The sequence below is a fragment of the Carassius gibelio genome, chromosome A19 (assembly GCF_023724105.1).
Source record: "Carassius gibelio isolate Cgi1373 ecotype wild population from Czech Republic chromosome A19, carGib1.2-hapl.c, whole genome shotgun sequence".
NCBI lineage: Eukaryota > Metazoa > Chordata > Actinopteri > Cypriniformes > Cyprinidae > Carassius > Carassius gibelio.
The window spans coordinates 7,278,652-7,294,254 of NC_068389.1; the positions used below are offsets into that span (position 1 = coordinate 7,278,652).

A 15,603-nucleotide genomic window follows, 5' to 3' on the forward strand; every position below is an offset into this window, starting at 1 on the left:
TTATTATCATCAGTGTTGAAAACAGTTGTGCTGCTTCCTTTTCCTTATTAGATTTGTTTAAATTAACTTAAACTTCTAAACAGTAGTGTATTTGTGGTTAAGTTTGATAAAATAGTGCATTATTTAAATTTCTTTAATTTTAATTTCTCATCACTCTCTTGACATTATATTAGCTACTGAAAAATCTGTATCAGAAGGTGATCAGAAGATGCCTTTATATAGAAAATAGGTTTATTAATCACTAAAATATATATAACACTGAACAACACACAACAACTCCCACTGTGTTGTGTGACTGCCTAAAGGAAACGACCTCCAAATAAAAAGGGCTGACATCAGACACAAGTCTGGACCTCTGGTTATACAAAAGCCTAACAGAGGCGAGAGATGTGCACCCTTAAACCCTATCCATTATCAGCACCCCTCCGTCAGACAGCATGAATACATACATGGGTCTGTCCACATACGACTCAGCCAGACACGTACAAAACACACTACACTCCCTCCCCGCAGGGCTGGCCGAGCCCCCAGCATGACGACCAATCTCCTCTGAGCTCAGTCCCCGGGGCCCGTGGAGAGTCCCAGAAGGTGGGAGGGGGGGCCAGACACAAAGGAGGGGACCATGGCCAATGTCAAGGCTGGCTGACTGCTGTGGGAGAGGCTCAGCTGCTGCTGTCAGAGGGCAAAGCTCATCGCTGGCAGGAGCAGAGGGTGACACCCGGAGCTGCCCCCTCTTTGCCTTCCAAAGACACCCGGAATACTGTGAACAAACGACCCAACGACACTCACATAAACAAACAAACAGAGGCTGGGTCCGAGGCTATCCAGTCATGCTAACTCAACTACAACTCAGATGTTTTCCAACAGTTCCTTTAATGTTTTCCAACAGGTTATATTGTAGTGCAATTAAGGCAACATCACAGGTTTTAACGAATAATCAAGTGTGCTCCTAAAATGTCTAATCTGATGTCATGAGAATACTGATCTATTTTACACAGGGATGATTTCGTATAAATTCATTTGATTATTTTTTAGAAAAACAAGCATGAAGATCCACGTCAAACCTAACCTTCAGCGGGGCACAAGCAGATCACAGGAAAACATATGAAAGAGACCGTACGTCATGTAATAAAAAAACCATGTAATTCATATGTTTAGCACAAACATGCATGTAAAATGTACTCCAATAAAATAATTTTTACAGCGTTTATGTTGGTAGCTTGTTGTATAAAGTAGCTTGTCTGTAGTCCTCTGAACTACATGTAATTATAAACAGCGTGTAGCTTGAGAAGCTCCTGTTTCAGAGTATCGTCCTGCCAGTCACAAAGACAGACGTTTTTACGCTGCAGTCCAAGAGACACATTTCATTAGCACAGTGTTGTTATCTTGGTAAAGTGGATCTTTGGTAAGTTTAATGATCTGACGGAAATGGAATGGTGCATTTTAGTGCGTTTCGTTTTAGTACTGTTGTAAAAGATGAATCTAGTTACCCCTCAGCTGGCCGACCCTCCCCCTGTGTGCCTTAAAACCCTTTGACATGACACCGAGCACACACACACACACACACACCCCTCAGAGCGAGAGCAGGCCATACAAAGATTAGCAGGAGGCGTTGACAGCTGACCTCCGGTGTGACCTCATCAAACTGGCTCACAGACACACACACACACACACACACACACACACACACACACACACACACTGCTGGTGCATTAGGTGCATTAGATTATTGGATGCAGCGCTGTTATGGCCGGGTGGGCCTGTAAAGTCGAGTTTTGATGGCCCTGCCCGGGGTTACTGGGGCAGGGGTGTGACCTTGAGTCTACCCCGGAGCCACGCTGGAGAGGAAGAGCGGGACAGAGTGTGCATATTGTACTGGACAGAGCACTAGGGCCCACGGGGTTGTTTGACTGACACCTCTCTGACAAGGCAATTACTGATCCCTCCTATGTGTTCACACACTTCACACAACTGCTCTGCTCACAAACACTTACACACACATGTGAATCACGACCACACATTCTCCACAACTTCACTTAGTCAAGAGCTGGTATAAAAATAATGAATGAAACTAAAATGCTGCACAGTTTATTTTATTTTATTTTTAGGGGTTCAAGGATGTAATGCGGAAACCATATATATATAATATACCATATTCAGTTTATAAGTACTGAACATTTGGATATTGGTATATACTTGACAGATATAGATAGATGCTTACAGCCAACAATGGATATAAATTCAAATAAAAACGTCTATTGGGTATTGGCCAAATTTGGATGGCTATTCGTGCAAAAATTAGGCTATTACCATAATTCTTTCAGTAAAAGCAATGCCAAGATATAACCTTATAAACCTAAGCTGACTGTATTAACTTTAACATCATTTTCAAACATGTTAAGTTTAGCTTGTAAACACAACAGCCTCCCACGCTAGACTTTTACCAGCACATTTCTAAAGGCAGCATCTGTAATAAATAGTTAACAACAGAGACAGAACCTCTGGCCCCGGACAATAAACACTCGACTCTAGTGTCCCGTCTCAAGCCTCACCCTTATAGTCCGGGCCAAGCTTCGGCCCGCCAGTGGAAAATAAAAAAGGTGCCAAATTGATGCAGAGATCAGATATTGACGAGGATGGTGTTTTTGTCCCCTACGTATTCATTACATACGAGCTGCAGCGCACTAGTGAGCCGAATGCCAGTCCAAATATCCTGTTTCTCCATTCTGGTGCTCGAATTTGGCCACTGTCCCACTGGAAATGGACTACACTATCCCTTCGTGTGCAGCCATTTGCAAACTAGAAAGAAAGACGCAATGACCGTGCATTTCTTTTGCCGTGCAGCATGACTAGCAATACAACAGTGCTGTTCCACACGGCGCTCTATTAATAGCCAGGTTCTGTTTTCACTTGAAATAGCCGCATGGTGTAAGGCCTTTGTCAGAGAAGATAAGCAGCCTTTCGCTCGTAAAACCTCAGACGCAGACTGTGCCTAAAACAGCAGACAGAACAATGGCTAAGACAGGAGGGAAGGAAACTCCTAGAATCTAATAACATGCAAACACGCATGAAAATGAAGAGAACTGAATGCTAAAGCTAATACAGCAGCGATTATACAGGCAAGGTTTGAACGCAGACAGCACTGCAGTAGAATCTGAGCACCAAGGCACCAGGCATTCCACTGTCTGCACGACGGCCCGTCCCAAACACCACAGCACAGACACGGAAACCCACAAATGCACTCTCACCTTCACGTCCCGACACATGCACACACACACATACAGTAGTCATACGCTTATTTAAATTGTGTAGGGTTGGTATGCTTTATCATTTAGGAACAAGAACAAGTAAGACACACACAGTTTGTGCCAAGACCACACAACATGCATGAGCAGGAAAATTAATCCAAATAAATAAATTGATAATAATAAAAACAGTAAAAGTCAAGAATGAATATTGGTTATATTTATTAATTTCACAATCAAAAGCATGAAATAAGAAATAATATTTTAATGAAAGTAAAGTATATTTTTAGAGCCATTAAATTGTGTCATTTTCAAAAAAAAAAAAAAGCCTTTAATTTAGTTTAGTTTTAATGAATCAGTTACAAAAAATTTTTTTGTGAAATTTTTGTATTACAGTGTTGAGAATCACCAAGAACCCTTTACACATTTCAAAAGCGGAAGTCATCATAGTTGGGTAAATTTCTAAAACAACAAACAATAGCATTTACAAAAAAACAACAACTTTACAATAAAAAGCAAACATATGTAGAGACTGATTACATCAGAAAAGAAAAATCTGTTGTACTGTTGTATTAGAAACACTAGTTTTCTGTATTTAAATGGCAATGTAATACAACAAACAGCATAGAGTCATACATGTACATTTAATACAAATATATAAATAAAGTATAATCATTGTGGGTTTTTAAAAACTAAAAAAAAAAAAAAAACCTCTAAAGTAAAACATTCTTTTGGATTTGCGGTTATGGAAAATTGATTAGGGATTGTCATAATAATTCAAAATTCCACCTGGCTAATAAACAATGCAACATTTCTTAACAGTTCTTTATATTCTTTACACAAAATTCAAGTTCTTCTTTTTTCAGGGTGAAAAGTCTATAGCTTTCATAAGATCTACAAAATCTAATTTCTCGAATCTCTCTTTTTTTCAAAGAACTCAAACCTTTTCCCTTTTTTCCTGATTTTCTCACTAGCCGAGGGGACACTGCATATGCATCATACATCTTACAGAACAGAAATCAATTCAAGTTCATGAGCAAATGAAAAGTTTCTGGGTCAAGACATCAGTGCTGTCTACCAGGGGGCTTTGAGAAGAGGAATGATTCTTTTATATGAAGGTTTACTTTTAATAATTCATCCCATTTGTGGCAGAAATAGCCAGTGCGAGTACTGATTATGACAGGCCCTTTTGTCCTCTGTGGATTCAGAAAGCCTGGAGTCTCAGCCGGACTTGAGTAAGACAGTCTGGGCTGAAGTGGGGGAAGGGTTGACTGACTGGCTGCCCGCTCCAGACCGCAGTGAACCAATTCCCAGCAATAACGCCAGTGGAAGTACACACATCTTTAGATCTACAACAACACTTTATCCTGCATCTTTCATGTTATAGTTACGACAACATGACACAGCTACAAGGAACTACACAAAATAATATCACACTCACTGCATGTAATTCATATGTTTAGCATAAATGCTAATGCAATATGTTATTAAATGGTACATTAATGGTAAGAATAAGCGCATCTGGACAACTAAAGCTGTGTTTGTCTGGGAACCCAGCAGAAGGAATAGAATTAAATAACGTGTGCACTATGGCAAGCTGGTTTAACATTTGTACTTCTTTTTAAATCATTACCAAGTGACTACTTTTACTAGCAATAATTCATTATATACCAATACCTATTTCAACCATGCTTAGAATCTATTAAAATAGTTACTAGCATCTATTCCTGTTATCCTGGTGTGAACTAAATACACATTAGTGCCTATTTATTATAGGCTAGTGTGTAATTGTTGCAATGACCTAAACTAAACTTTTAAATTTAATAAGAAATAATCAAATTCCAACTGAACTGTAAAGTAGCCATTCTTAACAATAAGAAGTAAAAAGCAAATGGAGATAATGAGATAAGAAATAGGGTTGTGTCGATATTCAATAGTATTCTGTATCAACTATAGTAATATATATTGTTTGTGGCTGATAGTTTTGAGATCAAGATGATTATTATTATTATTGGGCTAGTATTATTATCTAATTAATACTGGTGCTTATTTGTTCCATTGTATATATTTTTACACATCTTACAGTTTTACAACCAATCACGCATGATTCTGTTGAGCTTATGAATACAATGGCCAATCAGAGGAGTTTAGATGAGTCATCGCTGAAACACCAGTGCTGTTGTTCGGTGCACTCGCTGACTAGATTCTGCTCTCTCGCGAATGTTCTCATCATAAACGACAAAGTGCAGATGTAAGTGCGATGTAAGTATAAGTGATTTATTCATCATACAGTGTAGATAACTTCACTGATTATAAAGGAAGTGTTTTTTTTAAAGTGTATAAACTCACGCTACTGAAGTCATTGTTCGCGTTCTCTGATAATGTAAATGTTCTTTGCTTGTTTTGAATAACTGAGGAAATGCAAGCGTTATAATTAGTAACTTACCATTTTTTTGTGATTGTGTTAAATACGTATTAATTCACATTAAAAAAATTATATTGACATGACATCTATATGTTACTTTACTAAAAAGATGTGTATCTTCTGTTAGCCTTACCCTGGTTCACTGGTGGAGTTGGTTCACTCTCCGGCTATGAAACTAAGTAAGTAAATAATTTAATAAATTCGAATGATGGAGCATATTGCCCAATACTACTAAGAAATGCACCTAGTGACAACTTCATAAAATACTAGTGTCTTATAAATCCATGCTAGAACCTTTTAAATAAATACTGGTCCGTAATTGAAAAGATACTAATCACTATTGCATTACCTATTAGAAATCAACCAAGAAAGAATAAAGAAAAAGCATGTAACACAAAGCAGACACGTTAGTTTTAAGAAATAAATGTTAAATCGGCTTGCCATATTGTGCGCAGCCCCCACAGCAACACCAGCAATATTCAACTGATGCATTGAGTTGTGTTCCAGTGCCAAACACTCCCAGACACCCGAGTCATCAGCAACACTCATTTGTTTTAATATATGTAATCGGTCAAACGGTTTAAAATACATCAGAGGCTTATTAAAAAGTCATTTCTGACAAGCACGTCGCATTTTGGGGGCGCTGAGCGAATAGTTTAATACGCCACAACCAAATTCGATGGGTGTGCAAGTGAGTTAGTGACAAATAACGGTAAAATACTGCAATACTTCGACCTGGGAATGATATTTACATTTAGATACATCTTTAATATGTTCTCGTTTGACATATTTGCACAGCTTGGTGCCATAATAACGGATTCGGAAGTGCTACGGTTATATTTGAGACATTTTCGAATGCGGACCGAATTAAATTATTGAATCTGAAACTGTTATGCTGTCACGAGAGTGAGTCAAGTACGGTAAACATCACAGGTTAAAAAACATTCTATTTTCATTAACTGCGCGTTCGAAATTGGACCAAATGTAACAGTTCTGGGATTCACGTTACGTTCTCTCCGCATTCGAAAACGGCTGAGAAAAACCCGCCCTACTTACATATATCCATTCCCTGTGGCTGGGATAGGGTGCAGTTGCAGGAGCATGTGTCATTGGAGTTGGCGTTGTTGTTATTGTTGTTGCTGGAGCTGCTGTCCGGGACCGTGATGTTTCGCATGGGGGCTCGGGGAAGTGACGGGACGGGGGGGAAGAGAGCCGCCGGCCGCGGCCCTCACATGAACCGAGGAACACTTCCAGAGCAGCGGCAGCAGCCTGCGGTCTCGGTGCGCGCGCGTCTCATGCCATTCTCGCGACTCTCCGACGCATTCTTTTTTTTCTGCTGCTAGACTACGGTAAACACGTTCCCAGCATCTTGACGGTCTTTTCCTCACGCTTTCATTCAGGAGAATGGCTTTCTGTGACGGTCTCAGGCTCACAGCCCACCTCCTCCTGCGCCTCCCTCTTCCTCCGAGAGGGGAGCAGCTCCAGACAGACAGACAGGAGCGGTGGGAGGGAGACTGGCGCTGACAATGACGGTGGAGAGAGAGAGAGAGAGGTTGCTCTACCCTCAGTGGGACTGTGTGTGTGCGCGCGCGGTTAGAATTACACACACACACACACACACACTCATTAGTGCCAGCCACGACCAATCAAGGCAGGCATTGAAGAGGCTTTAACCTTGGGCTGACCCCTCAGTCTAGCAGATATTCAGCAGATGTGTCAGACACCCCCCTTCTTTCCCAAACTGTCTGCGGTCTATAAATATATCCGGGGCGGTTTGGTGTGGGGAATGTCCGGCTGAGTGGGCAAAGTGAGGTAAACTGAGTTTGTGAGAGGCAGTGCACCTCAAAAGTATTTAATTTGTGAATTCAATGGCATTGCGTCACAAAATATAAATCTAAGTGTCATCTGAAAATATGATTCTAGAAATGTTATCATAACTAAGCAATTCACTGATGTCACAGTGCTTTTAAGATGCATCGGTTCTCCTCCAGAGAAACTACAATTGTAAAAATGTTTAACGACCATAAAGACTGAAAACTTAATTCTGAACATATATTGTTATATAATTTTTAGACTTTTTTTTGTATGTTTTGGGTGTGTACAATATTTTCCTTAAAAATCTTAAGTTTAAAACGAATGCCATATACTTTGATATTTTAGATTCATTATATATTTGCACATATTTCATTCCAAAATCAAAAGAATTGTCCACATACTAAGAAAGCCAATTTAAATAAATACAATTTTAAATATTTTTCATTATCATTTAAGCACTTGACTCACTTGGGTACTTAACTGAAATTATTATTACTGTAATGTTAAAATGATTACTATTAACATTAATTAATTAATTTAATTAAACTTTATCAGTGTTATTTTAGTATTATTTATATACTATTATCATATTTATTCATATTTTAATTAGCTTTTATTTCAATATTTTTAGTTTTCATTTAATTATTATTTCTTTTTATAAAAAATGTAGTACTTCAACTTCACCTTATATCATTTCAGTTAGTTGACACGGCAATATTTAAAAATGTGGTTAAATCTTTACATTTTTCTAATATTTTGTTTTATGCAGCTTTATTTCCAATAATGAAATTGATTTCTAATAGTTTTAGTTAACAGTAACAATGCTGTTATTTTATAGTATTTCTGTCACTACCTCTATACTGATTTGCAATTAAGAATGACTATTACAGTAAATAATAACCACTACTGAGAATAATAATGGGCAATACAAAAATTCTTAAGATGTGTATTTTGAAGTGCAAACTTAACTTTCTTTCTTTCTTTTTAATTTTATTTATTTACAATTTATTTATTTATTTTTCTTTGATGTGAAATGTGCCCCAGACGTGTTTTTCTAACTCTAACATAATGGAAAGGAACGCACACTATCTGTGTAAAGAGACAAAACAAGTGTTTATGTCTCAAAAAAAGGTCTAATTCATCCGTGTTTACAAAGATGAAACTTTTCTGTCATTTAACTGTTGTTTTTTAGGCCTGTTTGTCAGACTGGAGAGCTAATATTGTCCTTGTTATGTCTGAAGCTGAAAGAGATGCATGTTTTGCTGTAGCGCCTTCTGGCGGCCTCTCAGCTCATGGCACCACTGCGTTGCTTTAAACAAGCGAAGAGTGACCAGTGTTTGTGGCCTACTTCCCCATGTGACCTCTCACTGATGGATTGAAGTGTTCATGGCCGAGTCGCTGTAACAGATACATGTGAGTGCGTGGCTGTGAGGATATTTACAATGATAAGACAATCTGTGGTGAGACGAGCTTTCCCTGTACGAGCCGGTCACGGTAATGTCAGACAGATAAGAAGAGTTTATGACAACCTCTGAATTTTTTAAAAAGAAATGTTACTGGGTGACATAACTATAAAAGTTTGCATGACTTGTCAGCCACAGAAAAGTAAAGTAAAACACATGATTTATGGTGTATTTAATGTCCGAAGCACAAACGATTGCATGTCAAAAAAAATAATAATGGTGCAAACGCCTAAGAATGAGCAAAAGTGATGCCTTAGCAAACAAGGGAAGTAACTTCAGGGAAAATGAAAGGAAAACTGGAATCATTTACACTAAATCACATGGTACAGACTTCATAGTTACCCAAAACTAATTAAGCTTTCTTACAATATCAGCTCATGCCAGAAACGACTCCTTTCAATGCCTGTCAGTGTCTTTAGGGATGACTCATAGAGTGTTGCTGGAGGCCAAGCTTCTTACAGCTGAGACGCAGACACATCCGTCTGGCTCCGTCACAGCACCTGTGATTGCTCAGGTGGAAGTCTAAATCACACTGCCTTCAGCCATCACATCAGCAGAGATCAACATCACAGTGATCATGGCTAGCCAAAAAGGCAAACGTGCATTATATATTCATGGAAGTTCAGACTGATGTATTACACTATGCATCTAGACAATATAAGATGGGAATAAGACAAACTGAACTAACTGAAGCAGGACCACTTCTACAAACACACAAACTTATACAGATACACTAGAGACAACATTTCCTTGACATTTCATATTAAAAAAAAATTCAATAATATTAAACGTACAGTAAAAACTGTTTATAACGGTATATTTCATTATATACCATGCACTGTAAAAAACGAAAAAAGACAATTTGAAAAAAGAAATGCTACAGTAAAATGTATTAATTGGTTAACTGTAAGTTAACTTAAACTGTATATGGTTTAATATCACATTATGTAATCTTACTGTAAAAAAAATACTGTCATATTTATGTTTTTATTATTATTTTTATTATTATTATTTCAAATAGCTTGGTCTTAACATTATATCATTATTTTATAATGATACATATTATAAAATATATATTATATAATTATATATTTTCTAATATATCATTATTGTACTGAAGAGGATTAGAGCCAAGCAATAATAAAAAAATAAAACCATCTCGAGATTAAAGTCATCAATATGCAAGAATAATATCGTTAAATTTCAAGAAAAATGTCGAAATTAAATATTGAGAATAAACTCATTAAATTACAAGAAAAAAGTTGTTGTTTAAAAAAAAACTTGTCCAATTTCGAGAAAAAAAAAAGTCTAAATAAAATGTTGACAATTAAATCATTACATTTTTAAAATAAAGTCATTATGTTTCAAAATAAAGCTCAGTAAATTTAGAGGAAAAACAAGTAAAAATAAAATGTTGAAAATAAACTCATTAATTTACAAGAAAAAAAAAACTATTGTTCCCAGAAACTCATTACATTTTAAGAAAAACACTGAAATAAAATGTTGACAATTAAATCATAAATTTTTTATAATAAATGTGTTGTTTAAAAAAAAAAATCCATAAATTTCAAAAAAGTTGAAATAAAATGTTGGGAATAAACTCACTGGTGAACATGAATAGTCAACAGTATTGATTAGGAGTGATTAGAGTAGCTGCAGTCAGCATTGACTAATGTAATCCTCATTAGTCCTCTCTCTCTAACTAGACTATCAACTATTGTAATACCCCAAAATGAGCTACTAAAGAGTAGAAAGGAAGAAAGGCCAAACACACAGAAATAAATCAGATGGGAACAAACCAATACAGATGCAGGTTCTAGTCGGTTTGCATCAAGCCTGCCAAGTTTGTTTGTGTGTGTGTTTTACCTGAGGACGGGAGATATTGATAGGCTGTAAAGTCATGGGCGGTGAGCGGCCGTGCCCCTGGGAGATATGCAGTCTCTCGCTGCCGCTGTGATGAAGTGTTTACATGAAGGGATCACCCTGAGGGGGCGGTATTCATTAACCAGTCTTACAGACTCAGACTATTGACTTCTCGCTCTAGACTGAACTTCTCTCTCTCTCACACACACACTTTTACCTTTAACACACTTTCCACAACTTCTGTTTGAGTAGCTGCTCTTGAACTTAGACTTTTGTTATTAAGCTCTGTTTCACTTAGAGCTCTACAAAACCTAATATTATTCATTTACAGACTTTATAGACCAAACCTAAACTATAGCTCTGAAAAGTCTTCAGTGCAAGAGTGCTATAAAAAACTTTTACATGTTATGAGGAAAATATGAGTTGCACTTGCTGGTGAAAACGCACTGCCAACTTGAAATGGCATTCACAACCCCTTATACTTACACAATATTGTGTACTTCAGAGGATATTCAGCAAGACCAATTTAATGTGGGAAATTGTTATCATTTTCAATTTTCATGATGCAAATAATGTCAATAACTGTTGGGTAACCTTTACCTGTAAATATTTGACAAACTTCACAAAATGTATGGGTCACATTTTGCACAAATGTATTAAAGTTACAGGTTACTAAGTCCGTAGCATTATTTGTCCATCCATCCATTCATCTAAACCTCCATCCATCCGCTCATACATCCATCTATCCACCCATCCATCCATCTATGCAACTGCCCATCCATCTATCTGCCCATCTATATTGACCCATCTACCCAACTATCTATCCATCTCTCCATCCATTAATCAACCAATCATCCATCTATGTATCCATCCATCTACCCATGTATCCTTTCATCCATCATTTCATCCATCTACCCATGTATACATTCATCTCTCATCCATCCATCTACCCATGTATCTTTTTATCAATCCATCCATCCATCCATCCATCTGTCCATCTATCTACCCATGTATCCATCTGTCCATCTATCTTACCATGAATCTTTTCATCCATCCATCTACCCATGTATCCATCCATCCATCCATCTATCTACCCATGTATCCATCTGTCCATCCATCTACCCATGTATCTTTTCGTCCATCCAACCATTGATCCATGTATCTTTTCATTCATTCAACCATCTACCATGTATCCATCCATCCAACCATCCCTCCATCCATCATCCATCTACCCATTTATCTTTTCATTCATCCAACCATCGACCCATTTATCTTTTCATCCATCCAACCGTCTACCCATGTGTCTTTTCATCCATCCAACCATCTACCCATGTATATATCCATCTATCCATTCATCCATCCATCCATCCATCCAACCATCTACCCATGTATATATCCATCTATCCATCCATCCATCCAACCATCTACCCATGTATCCATCCATCCATCCAACCATCTACCCATGTGTCCATCCATCATCTACCCATGTATCCATCCATCCATCTATCCATCCATCTACCTATGTATCCATCCATCCATCTATCCATCCATCTACCTATGTATCCATCCATCTGTCAATCCATCTACCCATGTATCCATCCATCCATCCACCTGTCCATCCATCTACCCATGTATGCATCCATCCATCAACCCATGTATCCATCCATCCATCCATCCATCTATCCATCCATCTGTCCAACCATCTACCCATGTATCCATCCATCTGTCCATCCATCTACCCATGTATGCATCCATCCATCAACCCATGTATCCATCCATCCATCCATCCATCTATCCATCCATCTGTCCAACCATCTACCCATGTATCCATCCATCTGTCCATTCATCTACCCATGTATCCATCCATCCATCCACCTGTCCATCCATCTACCCATGTATGCATCCATCCATCAACCCATGTATCCATCCATCCATCCATCCATCCGCCTGTCCATCCATCTACCCATGTATGCATCCATCATCCATCAACCCATGTATCCATCCACTCATCTGTCCAACCATCTATCCATGTATCCACTCATCCAACCATCTACCCATGTATCCACTCATCCAACCATCTACCCCTGTATCCATCCATCTATCCATCCACTCATCCATTCATCTATACATCCATCTAACCATCTACCCATGTATCCATCCATCCATTCATCATCCATCTATCCATCCATCTACTATGTATCCTTTCATCCATCACCCATCTACACGTATACATTCATCTCTCCATCCATCCATCTATCTACCCATTCATACATACAGACATTTACCCATTAATCCGTTCATTCATCCATTTATCCTTCCATCCTTTTAAACTTTCAGACAAGCCTTCAAGTCAACATTCAAGTTTATCTTGACAAATTTTCCTTTTCTATTTAATTAAAATGCTGAGTTTGAATTGCATTTCTTTTTTACTCTCAGTTCCACTCTGAATGGTGAAGAACCCTTTAAACTTTGTACACAACATATGAATTTTTGTTTTCCTTTGGCCTTCCAGAGAAAAACCCAAACACTCATAACGAGACAAAATATTACACAAGTTCCTACAAGAGCAGAGGCACAAAAAAGGAGAAAAACCACAGTCCTGAACTCTTACTGAACTGAACTCCTGAAGTACTGGTAAATACAGCAAATTCCTTCATATTAACACAGTACATCTAAGAAAACAGACTTTTCTTAAAGAGTGCAATCTAAACGTCTGCAGCTTTCTCCTGCTTTTTTCTCACTCCTCACAGGACACTCACGGTAAGTAAAACCACTCGTAAAAAAGCCACACACAAACCACTGGGGGAAACATACGCCCAGGTTTGTCCTTACTGAGTGTCTCGTCTGGCTTTTAGCAACCTTTAGAGCTTCCGCTACATGATTGTGACCTCAGATCAGGACACATCTCCTTGACTGTCAAAACTAAAAGAGTGAGACAGAAGAAGAAATAAGAGAATGAACCTGATGGACACTTTCTATGTAGCTCATTCTGAGCCATTTCTTAATTTTTTTCTGTGGATGAATAGATGTAAATACATTTTTGATTGGAACTGGTTGGAATATCTAAAAGAAACCAGTAATAAACCATCTTTGTGCACCCTAGGGGTATGAATCCTTAGGTAGAAAGGAAATCAATTTGATCTCATTCCTAATTCAGAGGTTTTTATTATCAGATTAAGTTCAGAACAATTCAATTTACATCGAAATTCAGTTTGATTTTGAGTGAGGATTTGATTCTGTATTTTTATAAATGCATTTACAAGATCATTTGAATACTAAATTCAGAATTGGTGAGAAAAATCTGCAGATAGTGCTGTTTCTGATGTATTGGTGCTTAAATCACAACTTTACATATTACTGTACTTAAATTAGATTTCAAATGCCATTTAGCTGGATTAACAAAAGTGTATTAAACTGGACACTACTGTTTGAGGTCATTACTGTTTGTTCAGCAAGGATGCATTTATTTGTTAAAAAATAAATGCAATATTTATTAATATTGTGAAAAATGATTACAGTTTAATATAGCTGTTTTCTGTTGGAATATATTTCAAAATATAATTGATTTCTGTGATGCAATGCTGAATTTTCAGCAACACGATCCTTCAGAAATCATTCTAATATGCCGATTCATTTATTATCATTGAAAACAGTTGCTTAAGATTTTACTTTTCAGTATTCTGTGATAAACACAAAGTTAAAAAGAACAGCATTTTGAAGTAGAAATCATTTGTAACATTACGAATGTCTTAACTATCACTCAAAATTGATCTGATAGTTGCATCTGATTAAAAAAACTGATCAAAATGTCTGGAATTACAGTTAATCACATATAAATACATGCATCTAGTCCACATGATCTTCTATAACAGCTACAAACATACACCTCCACCTTAGCAACAGCTACAGAGAGCTACATCCTGTTCGAATCGCTACAAAAATCAAGATTAATAAGCGTAACTCAAACATCCTTTTTAGAGCACTGATCCCATCCGAATGTGCTGATGGGAGATGTCTGATTTATGCTCGACAGACTACACCCAAAGATCAGCTGACAGCTGCAGGAACGGTCTCATTTCTTACACAGAAAAACACGGTCTCTCTCTTCCATCATCTCGGAAACAACAGCCAACCGATGACTTGATTGTCTCGTCACTCTTCCCTGCACATAAACTGGGACATTCCACTCTATATAAACTTTATTCAATCTATGACAACATTTAGTTTAATTTGTCCCCCGTGAGATTAGATCACTTCTAAACAGTCGAGTTTGGAGGCAGACTTTAGCTTTAAAACCATGTATCTGCAGTGCCTCCTGTTGCTGATGCGCTGTCTCTGACTGTTTTGGGGTTTGCTGCAGAGAGAGAGAGAGAGAGAGAGGTAGTGTACACTTCACCATCGAAACAATCACTTCCTTCCCCAAACAGATGAACACACTCTGTGCACAACTGCCAGAGGGAGGGAGCAGAAAAATATTTAAGGGCTGACTCCACCGGACTGACAAATAACAGGCAGACATCTTGAACGCTGGCGACATGAAACATGTTATCATCTCGCAATATTTTTGTCTGAACCTCTCCCTGCATTTAAGAGACTACAAATGCAAAAGAGACGATGATTTGATTTGATAATGTGGTTTTAGCTTCCCTCGTGTTCTGTGTGTCTCACATTGTCTTATATTTTGGGATTATTCTCTCTGGAGCACACAAATCCTCTTGGTCTCTGCAGGCTACACGCGTCAGGATATGAGTGTTTGTTTAAGCGCAGCAGACAGACAGAACTAGTGACAGTG

The 15,603-nt window shown here is 37.8% G+C and overlaps 1 protein-coding gene across 2 annotated transcripts in view; it reads right to left on the reverse strand.

The window, feature by feature from the left end:
• Positions 1-15,603, reverse strand: part of ldlrad4a (low density lipoprotein receptor class A domain containing 4a) — a 75,787-nt gene that overhangs the window by 16,909 nt on the left and 43,275 nt on the right. The window contains exon 1 of one of the 2 annotated variants that reach the window (XM_052533142.1): positions 6,727-7,190. The exons of the other annotated variant lie outside the window; for it this stretch is intronic. Coding sequence (XP_052389102.1) covers positions 6,727-6,844 — 118 coding nt within the window. The 5' untranslated portion in view covers positions 6,845-7,190. Of the gene's footprint in view, positions 1-6,726; positions 7,191-15,603 lie in introns of those variants that run through there. 2 annotated transcript variants of the gene reach the window in all.